Raw genomic sequence first — 20,732 nt, 5'->3', positions numbered from 1 at the left:
TATTTTTTATCTCTTGTTGATATTTACAAAGTTCTCATACATATACTATTTAATAAAAATGTGTGTGTTATTTTGATCCTTATTTTTTGTTTCTCATTTTTTTGAAAAATAACTACTATGTATACTATAAAATAAAATCCAGTAAATTAAAGTATCAGACAATTCAACAATAGAACAGAATAGGTAATTATAGACTTTTAAAGATAACAATTTTTTGATTTTTAATTTTTTTTTATGGAGGGCTTCCATACTTTTGTCTATGCAGTGTGTGTATACAGTGTCCACTGAGGCTAGAGAACGGAGTTGGGTACCCTGGCACTGGAGTTGAGCCAGCATGTAGGGGTTGTGAATCCAACCTGGATCCTCTGCAATAGCAGCTGATGCTCTTAACCACCAATCTCCAGCTCTACTTGTAGAACTTTAAATGAAAAGTTGTATCATTTTTTTCCTACATCTAATTCTCTTAGATCTTGAGGCCTTCAATTATATTGAAAATCTTTGCTTCTGCATGAAGTACAAATATAATTTTTTAAATGACGTGTCCAGTAGGGTTATAGCATATATTTTTAAGTATCATATATTATACATAATTTTAAAAATAAAAGCTATGTTTGGCTTTTCTTTTTGTTTTATTCCATGCTTCTTTCCCATGAAAACAATGATATACCACTTCATCACTATATCTTCTTCAGAAAGACTTTGAAACTATAACAATCAAAATTACATAGTACTATGGTAAAAAGGGACCACTCAAAAGGAAATGTTCTAAACACATTGTATGTTATGTTAGAGTAATTTATAAGATCACAAGAATTAAATTAATTAAATTTATTAATCTCAAGATTTAAATTAATTCAAAATGACATATATTTCAATTGCTATAAACATGGAAAACCCACAGTCTATTGTAGGCTTTGACAAAATAAATAAATTTTGCACCCTTGAGAATAAGTTCTACACAACATTTCATTTTCATTTGTAGAAGAGTATCTGTTTTTTAGCTCTACTTCTATTTTGAAGACTTATAAAGAGAAAATAAGTCAATATATTAAAAAAAAAACAATACAAAGCAAAAAAAGAAGTGTTACCTCTGGTCCTTTTTTTCTTCCCCACTTTACAGAGAAGATGTCTATACTAAGAAACTTAAAATAAATAACAAGGGGAAGGGAAAGAAGACATGTTGTTCAGTGCTACAAAAGAGAAAAATGATTTGCTCTATTCCAGGGAGAAAACACGTTAATAAACTAATAGATCAGGGAACAATTAGTATTACTTTCTACAGTAAAAATCGAGGTACTAACCAGTTAGTTAACATGTGTTTTTGTTTGGTTTGCACATACTTTCCTCCATTTTCTCATAAATAATTACAGTAAGCTTCTCCATTTAATCTGTTGATCATATTCTCCACCCTGCAGTATTTCTTCCACCAATCACCTTGTAATTTCTGGCTTCAACTCTCCTGTTACTTTAAATTTAAGTGGGGTACTTGAATAGTTGATGGGTGTTTTCATAATGGCTTGTTGAACTACTTAGCTCCTGATTTGGTTTACTCTTCTTTCATAGGGGAGTAATTCATAATGCTATTTCCCTTTTTTCTCCTTGTCTTCTTCTTTTATAGTGCTGCTTCAATTCTTTTTTAGTTCAAGTTAAGTTTTTTTTGGAAATAGCTTTCGTTATTCAGTTCTTTGTGCCTCACCCCCTTTTTATTAGTTCAAATATAGTTTTCATGTTTACTTTATCAGTAAATGGAGCATCTTTTTTTTTTTTCTTCATGCTCTGGATTCATTGCTTTATGAGCGTTCTACTTCTGTTTTATTTCAAGGTCAATTAACTGTCTTTTTTGCTTGTTCTTTTCTGCATCTCCTTTTCAGAGAACTGTCAGGTTTTTTTTTTCAAATTTGATTTTTAAATTATTAGTGTGAATATAATCACTGTGATTAATTTTTTGTAATATCTGCTCAGTTCAAAGGTTTTCATTTTCTTTTTTCCTGTTTTTTGTCTTAGTTCTCCAATTTGTTTGCTTGTTTCTCTATTTCTAGCTTATATTCTTGTTCTTTCTCTGTTCATCGTCTTTTGGCTTTAATGTTTCTTCAAATTTTCAGTTGTACTGGTATACAAAATTATTTCAAACATCTCTGGAATCACTTAATATGTTTCTTCCTTAAACAGATCTATCTTTTCTTCCTCTGGTCTCCTTTTAGTCTGTTTCTCCCTTGTTTTTTTCTTTTCTCCTTTTGCCTTTCTGTCTTGTCAAAACTTAGTCTTGAGTTTTTAGGGCTGTGTGATTTTTGTATTTATGTGTTTGTGTGTGTGTATGTTTGTTCTTCTCATCATCTACAATTTTTTGTGCTAGCATCTTTAAAATACACTTCACTTTAAATGTCATGTTTCTTCTTTACCTCGAGTCTTTCAGTTTTCCTGTTCTTGTTGCTGTGGTTCTTCAGTTTCTTTCTTCTTTCTTTAGATCTTCAAAATTATATTTTCTTGATACATGACTTAATAGGTGCTACTGTTAAAAACAGTCAGTTGTCTTCTTCATCTGATGATGGTTCTGTCCCTGTATTATAGTCTTAATTTGCTCAGGTCCATGTTTCTTTTTTATAAAAGCACTTCCTGCTCACTACTACATGATCAGTCCTCCTTGATTCTTTTGAGTTATTTCTGATTTTCTTTCTCCATTTTAGCAAATTTATTTTTAAGCTACCCTGTCACCTTCAAGACTGAATTTTTTTTTAGAAGATGTCTCTTGCTAATTATGAGGAGAAACATTTCTTTTGTGAAATATTCATGCTTTCTCTATGTGGTTTCGGGCTGATGAGGCTTTGTACATCTTTATACCCACCCAGTTCATAATTCATCATTGAGGGAAGTTGTGGCAGGAACCAGAGTGGCACTGCTTGGGTGATTTATGCTCCTGTAACTCCCTCTTCATTTTCTAATCCCTTATTAACATAGAGATTACTTTGCAACTTGCCTACAACTGTCACATAACATTGCAATATATTTTTCTATCTTCAAGATCATTGTATTATCTAATCATATTTTTAATACTATCTTTTACTCATTTTATTGTTCAGCTAATGATCCACTTCACACCCCTCTTTTTTTGTTTTTTAGGACAAGATCTTGCCTTGTAGCATAACCTAGCCTAGAACTTGCCTGCCTTTTGTCTCAACCTTTTAAGTGTTGAATTACAGGAATACTTTTTAGATTACCTTCCCCCTTACCTTATACATTAGAGACATTGGTCTTTGTGATCAATTTACAGTATTTTCTCCACATCATCGTTATTTATCTTTACTTACTAGGGTTTCTTACCAAGTGAAAGGTTTTATCAATTTACTTAACAATTTATTCCCATTATTCTACTTTGATCTGCATTTCTTCAGTTTTGAATATTTTGTTTTAGCTCCTTTCCCCTTCTGATTCCCTACCTCTTTCCTTGCTTTTTGTTTCTAGACTGTCGTCAAATTGAAATGTTAAATGTTTGTCAAATAAAAATTACTAGACTTCCACCTTGGCTTACTTCATTTATGAATCATCTTTTATTTCTAGAGTTGCTATACATTTGCCTCAGAATTTTCAAGTGTTACTGTTTCTGGTTCATGTTAGAGTTTATATTATTCACGACTCAGTGTTTTGTTTTGTTTTTTTACATAATTTCATATGCCGAAAAGCCCTTAAGTCTCATTTGCAGAACTTTTTATAATATTCCTATTTGAACTTAAATTTTTTGTAATCATTTATTGTTTTATATATTTTCTCCCATGGACCTGCTGTTAGTAAATGTCACAGGGTAGCAAAGCATACTACAGTCACTTTAAGTGGTATCTCTGTTGAGAGAAAACTTTTTACTGCCATTTCTTTAAGATTTGGTTCTGCTTTATGTGATTCAATGCCTTTTAACTTTTCACTTATATCTTTTTTTTTTTAATTAAAATCCCTTCACCAAGCATACCTATTCTTTTTGAAAAATTTTGTCAGCTCTTCAGAACTTCCAGTATTTACAAGTTTTTTTGTCCTATTTTGATCCCTAACTGTGCTTATCTTGTATATGATTTCTCTGCTTTAACTTTTGGGATTTATTACTTGAGTTTCCAATTATATTCTCAGCATAGATTACAGATATATTTATTATACTTTTCTCTTTTGGAGAAGAACTTGATAGATTTTAGATTGAGGTTTTAGAAATGTGAATAGGATATTGAACATTTGGTGTTTTCTTCTGAGGTTTCTATATACAGGTATTTTTACAATAAAGTAAATTTTAAAAAAGTCACACTTAGCATTAGGAATACAGAAGTATGTAGAGTTTCTGAGCAAAAGAGTTATATTAATATTTATCCTACATATAGTTCTTACAAGATATAAAATCTGGCTGACTAAAATTCACCAAGTGTAATAATGGAATATTTGTTTACATTTATTTTTCAAAATCTAAATCTGTTTTCACAAGTTGAGTTAAGAATGAGTTAGAAGAATGGTAAATGAAATATATTCTAGAGGAAATTGTCATTTTTAATAATCACTATGACATTGTCCTTAATGATGTTGTACTGTGAACTTGTCTATAGTGAATGTCAAATTAAAACCAGTATTGTATCTTTTCTCATTAGGGAGTTCTGGGAAGTTGTTCATTCGTTTACAGATGAACAGAAAAGACTCTTTCTACAGTTTACAACAGGCACAGACAGAGCACCTGTTGGAGGTCTGGGAAAATTGAAGATGATCATAGCCAAAAATGGCCCAGACACAGAAAGGTAATATCAAAGTGGAACTCTGTACCCACTGTGAAACTTTCTACCATATTGCATAAATGCAAACAGAGTCAAAATTTAGCCTCTATGTATACTTCTTATGTTATAAAGAAATATCCAGGTCAGCAAACATTAGTGGAATGATTAGTTTGCATTCAGGATTTGAGGAAATTTTTTAAAATTGATGTACTTAAAAAGTAATTATGGAGCTTACAGAAGTACAAACTTTATCAAGTTGTTCTGTTTTATTCCTCCATTGCTTTATAGTTTATTAAAAAAGCCTTATAGAACAATCAACTTTGAATGACTACACTAAAATTTAGAGGATTGTGTGTTCTTTTAGATTATACTAGATTCTTATTCAATAGTTAAATCATTTTGACTTTTGATTGTATTCTTTCTCAATTAAATACTTCACTATTTTGTGGTGGGCTGAGCAGTATGTTCTAGATAGTATGCTGACTTGGGTGTACATGGACAGATATTTTTTCATTACTGTTAGTTACATATTATTTTATATATCATGTCTCTTAATTTTAATTATTTTGTATCCAGTAATTATCATTGTCATTTTTGCCAGCAATATTTCTAATCTATATAAAGAACATAGACTTTATACTCTTTAAAAACTAGGTTTGAATATTGTTTAGTAACTTCAGCTTTTAAGTGGGTTTAGTAATATATTAGTATGTTTGTTTGATGATTTAAATGACCTTCATTGGTAAAGTATCTAAAGCAATAGGTAACTCAATTGATATAAAATGTTACTATCATCAGCACCACTTTAATATTTGCATTATCTCAATAATGGATAAATACCCAACTGGTCTTTGTAGCTAAACATCACAATGTTCATGATTTATTTAATCTGTAGTTTCTCATTACAAACCATACTAACAAGATATGCATCTAATAGAAGCATTTAACATTGAGCATATTTCCAGTGACTTATGATTTTCCTGTTTTTCCCTTTCTCTCTATTTAGGTTACCTACATCTCATACTTGCTTTAATGTCCTTTTACTTCCGGAATATTCAAGCAAAGAGAAACTTAAAGAGAGATTGTTGAAGGCCATCACATATGCCAAAGGATTTGGCATGCTGTAAACAAAACAAAAAAAAAAGAAAAAAGAAAAAAAGTTAAAAAACAATAAGTATAAGAGGGATAATTTGATGGTAATAGTATCCCAGCATAAAAAGGCTGTAAGATAGTGAACCACAGTAGTCATCTATGTCTGTGCCTCCCTTCTTCATTGGGGACATTGTGGGCTGGAACAGCAGATTTCAGCTGCATATATGAACAAATCCTTTATTATTATTATAATTATTTTTTTGCGTGAAAGTGTTACATATTCTTTCACTTGTATGTACAGAGAGGTTTTTCTGAATATTTATTTTAAGGGTTAAATCACTTTTGCTTGTGTTTATTACTGCTTGAGGTTGAGCCTTTTTGAGTATTTAAAATATATATACCAACACAACTATTCTCGCAACGGAAACATTGCCACCATTTGTAGACCATGTTATCTTCAAGTATGTGCTATTTTTTTTTTTTTGTCCCTGTATCTAAGTCAAATCAGGAACTTTTTTTCTGACAGTTTGCTTTTGAAACTTGAAGTCGAGTAAACAGTGTGGTGCAAGTACTGCTGTTCTAGCCCCCAAAGAGTTTTCTGTACAAAATTTTGAGTATCAATAAAGATGAAAGGGAGAGCTTGGAATGTTTGAACCACAGCCCTCAGAACTTTAGTAACAGCACAACAAATTAAAACAACTCATGCCACAGTATGTTGTCTTCATGTGTCTTGCAATGAACTGTTTCAGTAGCCAAGCCTCTTAGTATATGTAAGGACAGGGATTTTTGTTGTTGTTTCTGTTTTTGTTGTTTAAGTTTACTGGGGAAAGTGCATCTGGCCAAATGATAGGATAGTCAAGCCTATTGCAACAAAATTAGAAAGTTTGTTGTATAAATGAGCATGTAAAAGTGCACTTAAAATGAACCTTTATTATTACCGAGATTTTAAATAGACAATCCAAAGTCTCCCCATCTGTTGCCATCATCTTGTTTAATCAACTGTTTTTCAAGGCACTTGATCAGTGTTGCAGCATAACAGAAAGTACAGCTACTGTGCCTTGTGTTACTTATGTACACAGTAAACAGGCCTGTAAGTGAATGGAACTAGTACTCCTGCGAATTAAATTGTATATCCCCCAAATTAAAATTTACTTTAAAAGTGTTAAAGATTTCATGTCCTATATTAAAATACAAATAGGCTTAAATTACTGGATATTTAATGTAGTTTCCCATCCCTAGTCTTCTATGTCTGTGATGTTAATTTCTTTTGTTGCGTAACAAAATAAAAGAATTATGTATTTTTAACTAAGGAGAGACATACTGGTATATCATTTTACTACAAGCTACAGATAACCTGTTGAGCTTGTACCTTGATTGTTCTACAACTAGTGTAAATCAACCTGATGTTTTAAATTGGCAAGGGATAATTGTAGCTTTAAAATCATTGGAAGGGGAAAAGGATGTCTTTTAGGATTATTTTCATTCTTGTAGTAGTTGAGATAGAGCTATTATTTACTGTAATGCTAAATGAAACAGTGGCTTAAATACTTTAATGGGAATAGAGAACACAGTGTGTTCCATATTGTGATATGGTAACGTGAGTTTTTTTCTGAGCTAGCCTTTAGAGCACTGTTGTGGTATGTATGCTAACTTGATTATAGGACCCCCTAAAATGTGACTATAGCCATCTTAATGGGCATCTCATCCACTGTGCTTCTTATGTATTATGAAAGTGATAAGAAGACAAATTAAGTGGGTATATTTTATAAAATAAATTCATGAAGAGATTTGTGTTCTTCAGTTCTCAAGTTTATTATCACTACAGTATTGAAGTAGTTGTGATACTATATCTGTGTGAAAATTTTCAAATGATAATATAGATTATCAAACAGAAATAACATCAATATATTTAAAAGAAAGTGAAAAAAATAAACCTAAAATTTTTTCAGTGGTAAAAATACACTCTCACTTGCTTCCTAATCAGTTTTTCTCAGCATGTTACAACGTTATTATGGCTGCCTTTTCATCATCGCTTTACTAGATTGTCATGGAACAATACTTACGAGTTAAAAAAAATACTTTTTAGTATCGTAGAACACTTCAAACTTATGGCATAAAAGCACAGCCTGCAGCAAAACTTTTCTGAAGACTTGGCAGCTGCAGCAAACAAATTGAGTGTCTGATTGTACATATTGTGGTCTATAGTTAATTGTGTGATCAAATTAATTTACAATAACCTTACCTTTATTTGGAAATACATCCCTGTGTAGGAATGTATATATCAAAAGAAACCTATAAATGAAGCTTCAGAGAACTTGTTCTATTAACATGTGGCACATGCATTGCTAGGCAGCATCACTCCCTGTTTCCATAAGGTGGCTATGCTGAAATCCACCTCTTTAAGAATTTTTTTCACAAGAATCCGCATAGCCTAGAGAAAGAGGTGTTTTACTGAGGCTACTCTTTATGATGTTGATCCTTTAACTGATTATCCTAAGGCATACTTTTATCCTTTCTACACTTCCCAGGGCCCCCAGAATAAAATAATAATAATAATAATAATAATAATAATAATAATAATAATAATTTCCATTTGCTGCTTATCTTTTCTTCTCTTACCCAATGTCAGAGTGTAAAACAGTCCCTAGTGTTTGGTGAGGAAAATGTTTACTCAATACACACAGAGGCTTTTTTTTTTCTCTTCTACTTTCAAATCAGAAAATTGACTTTGGTAACATTTACAAGAAGATTTGGGTGCATCTATGCACTTCATTTCACTATGTAAAGGCTGCTAATCCAGTAATATTTCACTGAAAATGTACTTGCAATGATACTAATGGTCTCCATTTGCCAGAGTAAAGAACTCTTGTTTTTAACTCTTGATAGCCTTGCAGAGTTGGGCTACAGTTTGGTGAAAGGCTCACTTTCCATCCTTAGTCATAGACACCTTGTGTGAATACTCTCCTATTTGTACTTAAAAGGATTCCTCTGAACTTCCTGTTCAACCTTAGTAATTCCCAAAGATTTTTCTCTCGTCTCAAATCTTGTAGGTCTCATATCTCATATCAAATCAGACCTGTATTTACAGGACATGATCTTGGTACCTTAAAGTCAATACAGTGCAGAACAGTACCTATAAAAACAAAATTCTTAATATTGTATGTCCTAGCCATTTCTTGTTACTTCCTTTAAAACTGCCAATTTTGAGGCCTAATGAGGTAGCTTAGTGGGTAAAGGTGCTCACTATATAAAACTTAACCTGAATACTCTGCCTAGACCCCACATAAACATGGAAGGAAAGAACAACTCCACAAAGTTGTCCTCTGACATTTCTACATGTACCATGGCTTTTGTGCATGTGCATGCATGTTGTCTCAAACCTAAACTTATTCAGTTGAGCTTTATTTCAGGCCCCAATTCTTTGATTTACTCATTTTATCTTCCTAATTGAACTGCTTCTACTTCTTTGCATCCTCATAAAACACATTTTTTCTGGTTTGTATGAGTACTTCCTCTTTGAATAAATTGTACAGATGGATTTCTGCATAATTTTCTAGTGCCTCCTGTTCACCAGCATCCCCTTACATCCCTACTCAAAATTCCTTTACTTAGATTTGCTATATTCAACTCACATACTCTTTCAGTTGCAATTTTGAAAGTACCATGCTCATAAAGATTTCTATTAGTTACAGTGTGCCTCCACAGTATACTAGCAGCCTACATATTCCTGGTCACAGCCTTGTGAATCACATTGGAACAGTTGAGGAGGCCTTCAGAAGTGTCTACCCTTCCTTCTTTGCTGTGTTTTAGCTTTGATACTGTCCCGTTATTATTTTTTTAAACATCTTTCTTGTATGGAATCTGAGTAAATTCACAGTGCAAATTATCATATACTAATCTTTCTGTCTCTTCGGCAATAGGCTGATAATCATTTATCAAGAAATATAAATATATATTTCTTGAATAGATTTTCTGGAATCATTGTATCATACATATCAGCTCCTGGCAAAAGAAATCAGTGAGTTGGAAAAGACAAGATGGTTGAAAGCAAGACAGTTTTGTAGGTCTATACCCTGTCTTCAGGTATACTCTGACAATCTGGACCTGACACTTTCCCTTATTCCAGCAGGCATGGCAACTGATACCTTAAGTCGTTCTGCTATTACTGACTAGTCCCTCAAATTTTCATGGAGGAATCCTCCAGATGCTATTCTCTGTAAATGTATGTATAGTGAATCATATTTAACATTTTCTTAGACTTTGCTAGTCAAAATCCTGTAAATTCTGATAAGAATTTTCAGTGACTGCCAAATACCTGTGCACATGGTCCTTCATTTTCACAAAACAGATCAGTCACTGTAACTTGAGAGGTTATATACCTTACCAAAAGTCATACAGACAGGAAAAGGGATGACAAATGGTAAGGGTAGATCCACATGACCACTGAAAATTTGTCATCTTCCTTTTGGAAAAACAACTAAATTAAACAATAAACTAAAATTCTTAGGCTGACATGCATGGAACCTGGCATCATCCTGATTTTCTGTTTCCCAGAAACACATAGAAACTGAAAGGGAATGTATCTGGAATATAGTACACGGCTGAGGTTGTAGCCTTAAGTCAAATAAATCTGAGTTTTTAGTTTTGGACCTGCCATTCTATTGACTCGATTGTACCCACTCTTACCTTATCTCTGGTGGTGTGGTTTCAGTGAAATTAGCATGCAGATGGTAGATAACATCTTGGAAGACATCCTGAGAGCAGTTCTCCCATCATTTGCTTGTTAACTTAAAAAAAAAAAGATTGGAAATGTCTGTAATAAAGACATTATCGTCTACCTTTAAACGGTAGAGATGTGTTTTCACACATCTTTGAGAGATAATTCACATAGTATAAAATTCACCATTTTAAAAAGTGTAAAATTTGTGGTTATAGTATATTCACAGAGTTGTGAAATTGTCTTAATATAATTCCTGAGCATTTTCATCGCTGTAAAGTTTTCTGTACCTATTAGGAGTGACTGCCTGTTCTTAACCCCAAACCCTGAAAACTACTCATCTTCATATGCCTATGAATTTGCTTATTTTGGACATTTCATGTTAATGGAGTCATACAATATGTGGCCTTTTGTCTATTTCGCCACCTTCCCCAAAGTATTGAGTTCAAACTGCATCCATGTTGTAGCATGTGCTGATACATTTGTTGTTGTTGTGGCCGAATATTGTCATTGTATTGTTAAACTGTATTTCTTTTTTGGCTTGTCCATTTGGTTGTGGACATGTATGTTCTTTCTGCTTTTTACATATTGTGAATACTACAACTATGAACACTTTGTGTACATGTTTTCATTTCTCTTATGTCTTTTAAGCATCTTATGGTTTTAGTTCTTAAATTTATATCTTTGATCCATTTTTGCATGTGGTGCATTGTAGGGATCCAGTTAATTGTTACAAAGACTAATAATAATTTATGAGTGGGCTTCGTATCCTTGTCAAAAACACATATAAGTGACCATAAATATGGCTAATGTTGGACTCTTCAACTTTATTCCATTGTCCTATGTGTCTCTCTTCATAAGCCAGTACTATACTGTGTTAATTACTGCAGCTCTATAGTAAGTTTTGAATTTAGGATGTGTTAGTTCTCTAGCTTTGTTCTACATCAAGATCGTTTTGCCTATTCTGGGTCCCTTGTATCCCACATGGATTTTAGGATCTATTTGTTAATTTCTACATAAAAAGCACCTGTGATTTTGATAGTTTTTGTGTTGAATTGATACATCAGATTGACGTATGTGGTATTTTAACAGTATTAAATTTTCTAATCTATAAACATGGAGTGTCTTTCCATTTATTTAGGTCTGTAATTTCTTTCAATGCTGTTTTATAGATTTCAGTGTATATACATCTTGGCTTTTTTGGGTTGTTTTTCACTTGATGCTAATTACAAACAACTGTTTTTAAATATTTGTTTGAATTACTCATTGCTGCATCTAGAAAGAATTGGTTTTTGTGCATTAACCTTATATACTATAGTAGCTATTCTGAGCTGATTCTGTTTTTAATTTTTTTTTATAAAAGATTGTGCATTTGTGAATATAAATACTTTTGTTTCCTCTCCAATCTGGATTCTTTTTATTTGATTTCCCTGCCTAAGTGCCCTGGCTAGCACGTCCAGTGTAATATTAAATAGAAGTGGCAAGAGTGTACATCTTTTTCTTGTTTCTGATTGTAGTGGGAAAGCATTAGGTCTTTCACCATTAAATATGATGTTAGCTGTGGGATTTTCATAGATGTTGCAAGTTGAGAAATATTCCATCTATTCCTACCTGACTGAATTTTCTTTTTGATTAAAAAACAACGGGGATGTTGAATTTTGTCAAATGCTTCTGTATCCAATAAGGTGGTCATGTAGTTTTTGTCCTTTATTCTATTGATACATTGTATTACATTGATGGAATTTTGTATTGAACGAACCTTGCATTCCTGGAATAACCCCACATGTCTATGCTACATAAACCATTTTCTATGCTGCTGGATATGGTTTGCTAGTATTTTGTTTAGCGTATTTCCACATATATTCATAAAAGATACTAGCCTGTAGTTTTCTTGTTATCTTTGTCTGGTAGCTGTCAGGGTAATACTGACACTGGTCTCAAAATATGTCTGGAGCTTTCCAGCTGATCTTAAATCCAGCGAGGTTTGTTTAAAATGATATACTTTGAGAGTTACTCTGTGGTCTTTAGATTCTGGATGACACGGGAGAGGTAAGACATGCCTAAAGTGCATTTGACAGCTGAATAAAATGCAGTTAACAAAAAATTGGGTTTAGGTGAGTGTTTCTCATGAGCCATATATACATCATTATTATAAAGTATTAACCATCCGCTGTTTTCAAAATTACCCTACACAAGTTTTCTTCCCTTGTAAGCCTTACACTTGAAAGCTGAGAGTCATCCAGTAAAGAAGCTTTCAGGGTAGGAAGCATTGGAAACTTAACAGCCAAGCCAGGTGGGATTGCCAAGAAGTTACATTCTTGAAATAAAGTTGTTAATAAATACACTGCTCCCCACTACCACTTGTCATAACCCTAACAACTTGATAAGTAAGACAATATCTTTGTAATGATTCCTTGTAGTGCAGAAGTTCCCTAAGTACCTGGTAAAATAGGTAAGGAGGGAGTTTGAATTATAGGAGGGCCTGAGCAGGAGGAAGACTTTTGTCTTCAATTAAGAGTTGGTCATTTTAATGTTTCACTGTTATGGCCTATTTAGGCTGTTTAGTACTTGTAAAATTTAAAAAAAAAAAAGTTTCCTGAATATGAACAGGGAAATCTTAAAGCTTGAGGTTTCATCACTAGAAAAACTCAGAGACCATGTTTAAAAAAAGACTTGTTCTGTACCCCACCTGTACTACACATACATAAAATATGCATCATTTAACAAAGCCAGACCTATATAAAGGAGTTAAAAAATATGGAATAATACCTAAGAAGAAGAAAAATCTCTGTAGTAAAGATTTTAAAACTTGCTTTTGTCCTAACAAAAGTTTGAAATTTTCATTAACACTTTTTAAGTACTATTGGGTGTTTGCTGCTTTGCAGGTTTGTGGATGCTTCAGATCAATTCAGAACTGCTTTGCTCAGTTAAGGTGTTTTACACAGCGAAGTTCTAATTGGGATATATATGTGGAAACCACAACACATTTATAGAAGGAATGTATAAATGCACAGTTTAGACTGAGAAGTAAGGTCCAAAGACTATGATGTGGTAAAGGATTGGATTGTTATCAGGCAGAAAAGAAGAGCATTTTAACAGGTTGAGTATCGGGTTTTGATAGGCAGGTGGGTGTGATTGGGCAGCTATACAGATCATGGTGGGCCTTGCAGACTTCAGATTTTATGTAGCATATCTTAAAAATGGGAAAATAAATTCATACTTCTATTACCATATGAACTATTCTTCTATTACCATATGAACTAGAAAAGCCTAAGTGTCCGTATATTCTTTGCATTTATGAGATTGTTGCTATAATTCCAAAAAGATGCAGCATGATAAAAGAGAAGATAAAAGAGAAGAGCATGATAGAGAAGACTTGAGAACAGATTTCATATTGATATGAATGATGGATAATGGTGCTGTTGGGTTTTCAATGGGACAGATTAGGCAGGGGAGCTGTAGTATGCTCAATTACATTCTTTGTATAGTGTCTGGAGTTATTCAAGGGGACTTCTCCCACATCAATAAAAGGTAAGTCTAGAGAGAATTCTTCACCAAAGGTGAAAATGAGTGGCTCTAGCATGGCGGTCATCTTTACTATTTCTCTACAGTAAGTGAAAAGTCACGAAGAGAGACTACCAAGGACAAAGTTATGGAATTACTGTCCTTTGAGAGTTACACAAAGAATCCACATTAAAGGGAAATGAGAAAAAGGAACTGTTTTGCTTGACCCTATCTGTGTTCCACTCGGTATATCAAGCTTCACAAGATTAGGGAATATGTAACTGCCTTATGGATCTGCATCAAAATATGAAGATACTTTTTGGAACCATATAATGAGCAGACTGTCTTAGAGTTTCATTTCCATCCTCCTTACAATCTCCCATATGACTAGCTAAATACCCTCCACTCCAGTCTCAATTCTCATCATAGCTTTTAAGTAACCAGATCTACATGTACCTTATAAAATCTAGTTCGCTAAATCAAAGTATTTCTAATAATTGAAATATTAACTCTTAAAATAATTGTCATTAGTTTTCTCTTTGGGTCCCCTTACTACTCCTCATAGAGCTGTTTGACTCTTCTTAGTGGATCTCAAAAGAGCACAGTACTAAGTTTTTTTTTTTTTAAATGGGGGATGGGTCGGGGAGACTTAGGGGATAGAGCACAGGTCCCCATATAAATTAGGCAAGTGCTTTTCTGAACTACATCCCTATCCCCTCTAATTTATTTTATTGAAATCAAAAAGGCTTCTCCAAGAAATAGCTAGCTATGGAAGGAGATATGCTCAAGATAAGATTGTGCAGAAGGGTTCTAAGTTTCTAACTAGATGATACACATTTTGAGTAGTAGAAATTTGATTATTATGCAACTACATTTTAGAAGTTATTTCCAAAACTCTTACCTACTCCCACCAAGAACACCAAATATAGTATTTAGGACCAATATATCTGTTTGCCTTGTTTCTCTGACTATATATCATAGTTTTTACAGGTCATCTGTATTTGTATGTATTTGTGTATTTACTTTAGTTATTGCCTCAGTTTCTCAGTGATTTGTCCTAGAGTAGAAATGGTTTCACTTTTTTTTTAACTTTTTTTTTAGCCTCCAATGCCCAGGCTGTAATACATCTATCGAATGCATGTATAGATGAAATGAGTGCAAAGACAAAGGTCCTGGTTAGCCAAGCAGACCATACATGCAAATTTCTACAATATTACCAAATAAAAAGCTAAGAAAACATCATTACAAAGATTGTTCTTGTATATGAGAAAACATCCTGGATGCAGCTTTACTACCCGTTCAGATACTCCTTACATCTTTCCACTGTGGAGGGAAAACACAATCCTGTACTGGTCATAGGGCCACACCTGTATGGGAAGGCCACAGAAGGAAAACCAGCTTGTTTCTCATTTATTCCTTAGATGATGGTGGGTAAATACATCATGTTTTTACATGTGACTTTAAACCATCCGTTCATTACTTTGTGACTCTTATTCCTTCAAGTCCTTTAATTTCCATTTGTAAACCCATTATTTATGTAAGGGTATTTTTTGCCTTTCATCTCTACTATCTTCTTTTGTTTCTACATAACCAACTCAGAAGTGTAAATAATAAAATGAAAATAATCCGTGTGTAATTGTCACATACAACAGCACTTTAGGGGACATAAGTCTGTAGTTATGTGTCTTTTTAGTTATCTAGTAAAACTTTAAACTTCCAGTTCTTTAGTGATGAGCTTAGTTGTGTGAATTCAGGTTGGGGTTTTTTGTTTTTTGGCTTTTTTTTTTCTGTCATACCAGGTAATATTTCAGTTACATATCAGTTATGGCAAAAAAATTTGGAAAGTTATTCTATAAAATAGTAGTTCTTATTTCTAATGGAGGATTAGCATTTTATGCCTTGTTCATTAAAATTTGTGTGTGTTTGTGTGTGTGGGTGTGCATGCATTTGTGGGATCCACTGATAGTCATTGATGCCATGTGTAAATCACCAAGAAACTTTTCCTCCTATTCTATTTCTCAGACTGTCTCAAACTCTCTAAAAAACTAGCAGTGTGCTCTTGTCACTTTTATTAAACAGTGTATGCCTGAAAATTTCTGCCTCCTGTTGTAGCATATCAATCATCATTCTTCTGGAATTTCATATGTAGACACCATTTTGCCAGAGTTGGTTCTCTATTGTATGGCTTCTGGGATTAAACATACATTGTGAGGTATAGCGTGGCAAGTCCACTTCCATGCTATACCATGTCACTGGGTTTGTCTTTTAACTATTACTAAATGTATTGTTCTAGAATGTCAGAAGGGAAAATGAAAAAGCAGAAGGAGAAGGCAATTCATTTGTCTCATTGCGAACTGAGCTTTGTCCTTTCTGTCTGCTGTGGTGTAGGGAGAGGAATAGAGGTGAGCCTGCAAAGGGATACTTAAGGAAGGTGAGCAGAATGCTGGAAGGATTCCTAGTGAGTTAATATCTTCTTTGAAATTATGTTATAATTAGCATTGATAGCACTTAGGAAATATATAATCACACAAATCTGAAAGTTTTTTTATAAAACTCAACAAATGCCTAAAAACATTTCATCACCCTGGGAAGACACTAGTACTGTAATTTTCTTAAGCTCAGCTGACAGGGCGTGAAGACATAATTTGGATTTTGATCAAGTATTTCTCTTAAGTATGTGTGATAATTAACCTCAGATTCCTATTTTACAGGGAATGTTGGCAAGGGCTAACATCTAGCTATCATAAAGGTAACAGGAGAAGCAACAGCTTGGACTTTACATCTGTAGTATGTAAAAATAAAAGCTCCTTAACAGGAAGAAAAGCAAAGGCAATAAGGAAGAATTTTGGAGATGACCAGATATTTTAAGTTTGATAAACTAAAAATATAGATTTAAGATTACTGTATCTGAAAATCATGAAGAAAATTCACCAGTTTACATATCCCATTGCCCTAAATAGTAATGATAAAGAAATCTGATGTAAGATTCAAGTAGCAGAAAATGATGCAAATATGCATCTACTCAAAGAGCTGAGTAGGAATTTATATATGTATATATCACATATATCAAATCTGTAAGAAATAACAGTTCCTCAAAGTTACATACTATAGAGGTAATTCAAGTTATGCAGGTAATAAAAATCAAAGATGAGAAAAGATACCATTTTGTAACTTTTGTACACTGTTCAAAAGGTTGAAACCTGAAGTTAGACCAAAAAACATGTATGCTTTAAGCTCTAAAATACCCCTAGATCAAAATAGGCGAAGTAAATAACACAAGAAATTTAAAATGCAATCACACAAACTGGGCTTACCTCTTCCCCAACATAATGTATTGAAGTCCTAATACCTATGAAGAGGCACTTGAGTGGAAGTATCTTTCCAGTTATATATAACTGAGAATGGTGGCTTTAGAATGAGCTGTAATTGCCCATTCTAGATAAGGAGAGAAATCAAATAGGAAGAAAATGATTAAGTAAGAAGAAGCAAGAGATTGTGTATTGTTTCTACAAGACAAAGGATACCAAAGATTAATTTAAAAGAAGAAAAAAAAATCAGAACCTAAAAGAGACAATGGTTCTCTATACAGATTTTAGCTAAAGTATAGCCCCAATAATACTTGTTTATTTGTAGTTTAATGAATGTGAATCTTACTGTGTTTAACCTCCAAAATTAACACAATGAATTTATTATTATGTCATTCATTTAGTTTGTAGTAATACAGCAAGCACCCTTAGGGAACTAATACAATGCTCAGTATAAATAAAGGCACAAACAAAGGAGAAAATATATAATAGTGCTAATGAACTGAATATCAAAGTTATAAAGCTTAGCTATCTATAGTATAAACTCTACATTAGAAAGAAATTTTTAATTTGATTTTTAAAAAGGCCTACCTATATGCAATGTGTAAGAGTAAGAACATATTAAAAAGGAATGGTTTTTTTAAAGGATGGAGACAAATCTTAACATTTTGTCAAAAAATGCTAAACCATGTTAATAGCTTTAAAATACACTTTGAAACAAATATGCAATTAATAATTATTAAAGGATTATGAAGACAGAAGACAAACCTGTATATATACTTAAGAGCAGCCTGTACTACTGGAAGTAAAACCTTTCATAACCGGACTACAAGAAAAATGACATATGTACAATTGACTTTGCAAATTTTAAATACCTGTTTGAGTCATTGGTAGGATAACAATAAACCCATAATTAGTTACTTGAACACTATTGCTAACTACTGTAAGTGACATGGAGTACCTCACACAACAGTGAAATGACTTTTTTTTTAAATGTGTTTTGAGCATTTGTCATACTACATTCTAAACCCTAAAACAAGTCATGATAGGGTTATCAGATTTATTGATGTAGTTTGTTGATACAGCACTTGCCTAGTATGTTAAAGACCCTTAAAACAGTAGTTGTAAGACAATAGTGGTATGCTATGGAGCTATCAGAAAAGCTGTTGAAAGCAAAATTCACATTTAAAATTATTTTATGATTGTATTTGCATCCAAATTTCTCCAAGAAAGAATGAATGATCCTGAGGGCCACTTAAATGAATACTTTCTCTGTCTCAACTAAACCAGAATATAGAGAAGAGAGTGTGATGTGACTTACTGGGAAAGCTGTTTTACTATATGCTCAGAGAAACCTCAGGAAAGACAATGGAGAGCATTAAAGAGTAGCTTTTTATATTGGACCATTAAGAAACTCACACAGAGGCTTAAGAAAAATTAATTCACAGAATAATCAATGAGAAGACTATATTTCACTTAAGCTGAAATCAAGATTGGAATGATGAGTGTATTTTCAAATGCTAATTTGCAATGTCTCAGGCAAAATATGGCAAACTGAAGAAAAGAATCTAACTTGGCAGAAACCATCTTTGAAGAAGTATAAATGCAAGACTTAAAATGCAAAACTGCCTTAGGTGTGAGAAAAGAGCAAAAGGAAAACAATAATAAAGAGGATGAGAAAACCTACATGAAGCAATTAAAAATAACAAACTACAAATTTTAAAAAAGCCAAAACAAAACAATGGACCCGAAAAGGAGTCTCAAATTTAAAAATTCACTATAGCATTAAAGAAAATTTGAGCTGGCCCAAGAAGTGCAGATATGACATTTTAAATTGAATCTGAGAAACAAGCAAAGGATTAAAAAATTTACACAATTTATAACTGTAGTATACAAAGGAACCAATGTAGAAAATCTAGGAGACATTTTCAGGGAGTAATAGCTGGAAAACTTCATTTTTTTTTTTGAGGCACAAATTTACATGCATATGGTGTCCAATATAGTCGAGGGTAAACCCTAAAAAGTACTTATATGTTATACATATACATTATAATCATACATACCAAAAGTCAGAGACAGAATTTTGAATGCAACAAGAAGAGAAGTAACTAATATCCATGTCTCCAATTAAATTATTGGCTAACTTATTAATAGAAGTTTTAGATGTCCAGAGTTAAGAGGAAGAGAGATTCATAGGAACTGAGAGGAGGGTACAGAAGCAGAAAGATTGAAGTGTGGAGGAGGTAAATTTGAGCATTAACACTGAGATTTTATATCCAGGGAAGTTTCTGAAAAAAAAAAAATTGAGAGTAGTATTAAAACAGGAATTCTTAAGAAAAAGTTTTGAGAATTCATTACTACTAGGTCTATGGGTTTTTTTTCGTTGTTTGTTTTTAAAGAATCCAAATATAGTTAGTTCATGACTTTACTCTCAGCATTAGGAAGCAGAAGCAGGAAGATTTCTTGAATTTAAGGCCAGCCAGGAATACTTAGTGAGATCCTGCTTTAAATAAATAATTAGAATAACATTAACTTGAGAGGTAGCAATTTAGACTCATCTCAAGTTGTAAAGATTATGATTTAAGCTTAAACAACCTCAGTATTCAATTTGGTTGGTAAATCCAGTATTACTGAAGAATTTTAGAAATTGTTAACAAAGTCCATATGATATGTTCATTTTATACAGGTGTGATTTGTGGTACTTTGAAATAAAGTAGTCCTCTATGAAGCTGCTTGCAATGAATCTGTCAGCTCAAATTTAAGTTTAAGTGTGAGAATCAGTAGTTAAAATGAAAGAATCCTAAGTCCTTCATATTCAGATGCTTTTGCATCACAGCATCACATCATATAGATGTCATGTGAAAAATTATTTAGAGGGAAAGGATCACTGTAGAATTCTCTGGATATAAAACCTCAGTGATCCTAAGTACTGAATCTACTGTACTTTGCTTATTCTTCATCTATTTCATCTTTGTTCATTATGGTTAGTTATTGTATGTTCCTAGTCCTACAACTTAGCTGTTTTCATCTTTGCATTGATCATTTTGAATAGTTACAAGGTATTCTTTTTTTGTCATGCTTAGAATATCATGGCAAAGAGAAGGTATTGGAAAGCAAGGGTTGGAACTTGAATTATTAATTTGTAGATGGTTAAATTATACTGTATAATACAATGTCTAGGTTTAACCTTTATGCAGTACTTCAATGAAATTTGTTCTTATATTAAAAAGAATGTACATAATGCCCCATAGTTTCCCCCCCCCCACTCCCCCAAAAAGAGATAACCATTAATGGTTGTATTGGAGGAAATCACAGTCCAAATACTAAAAAATGAAAAGAAGAGAGAGAGAGAGAGAGAGAGAGAGAGAGAGAGAGAGA

At 32.8% G+C, this 20,732-nt stretch overlaps 1 protein-coding gene and 1 long non-coding RNA gene across 5 annotated transcripts in view; one reads left to right on the top strand and one right to left on the bottom strand.

Annotated features, from left to right (window-relative positions):
• Ube3a (ubiquitin protein ligase E3A) overlaps positions 1 to 12,366 on the top strand; it is an 89,026-nt gene extending 76,660 nt beyond the window's left edge. For all 4 annotated transcript variants that reach the window (XM_028785678.1, XM_028785680.1, XM_028785679.1 and 1 more), the window contains 2 exons: positions 4,617 to 4,760; positions 5,743 to 12,366. In XM_028785678.1, coding sequence (XP_028641511.1) covers positions 4,617 to 4,760; positions 5,743 to 5,863 — 265 coding nt within the window. In that variant the 3' untranslated portion in view covers positions 5,864 to 12,366. The remainder of the gene's footprint in view (positions 1 to 4,616; positions 4,761 to 5,742) is intronic.
• The window catches only part of LOC114637473, a 31,202-nt gene continuing 20,998 nt past the window's right edge, over positions 10,529 to 20,732 (bottom strand). Inside the window, exon 3 of the long non-coding RNA XR_003713754.1 lies at positions 10,529 to 10,615. This is a non-coding gene — a long non-coding RNA (uncharacterized LOC114637473). The remainder of the gene's footprint in view (positions 10,616 to 20,732) is intronic.

The sequence above is a fragment of the Grammomys surdaster genome, unplaced genomic scaffold (genome assembly GCF_004785775.1).
Source record: "Grammomys surdaster isolate TR1022 unplaced genomic scaffold, NIH_TR_1.0 125311, whole genome shotgun sequence".
Taxonomy (NCBI): domain Eukaryota; kingdom Metazoa; phylum Chordata; class Mammalia; order Rodentia; family Muridae; genus Grammomys; species Grammomys surdaster.
The sequence above is the reverse complement of the archived record's forward strand: the minus strand, read 5'-3'. Positions and strand labels throughout refer to the sequence as shown.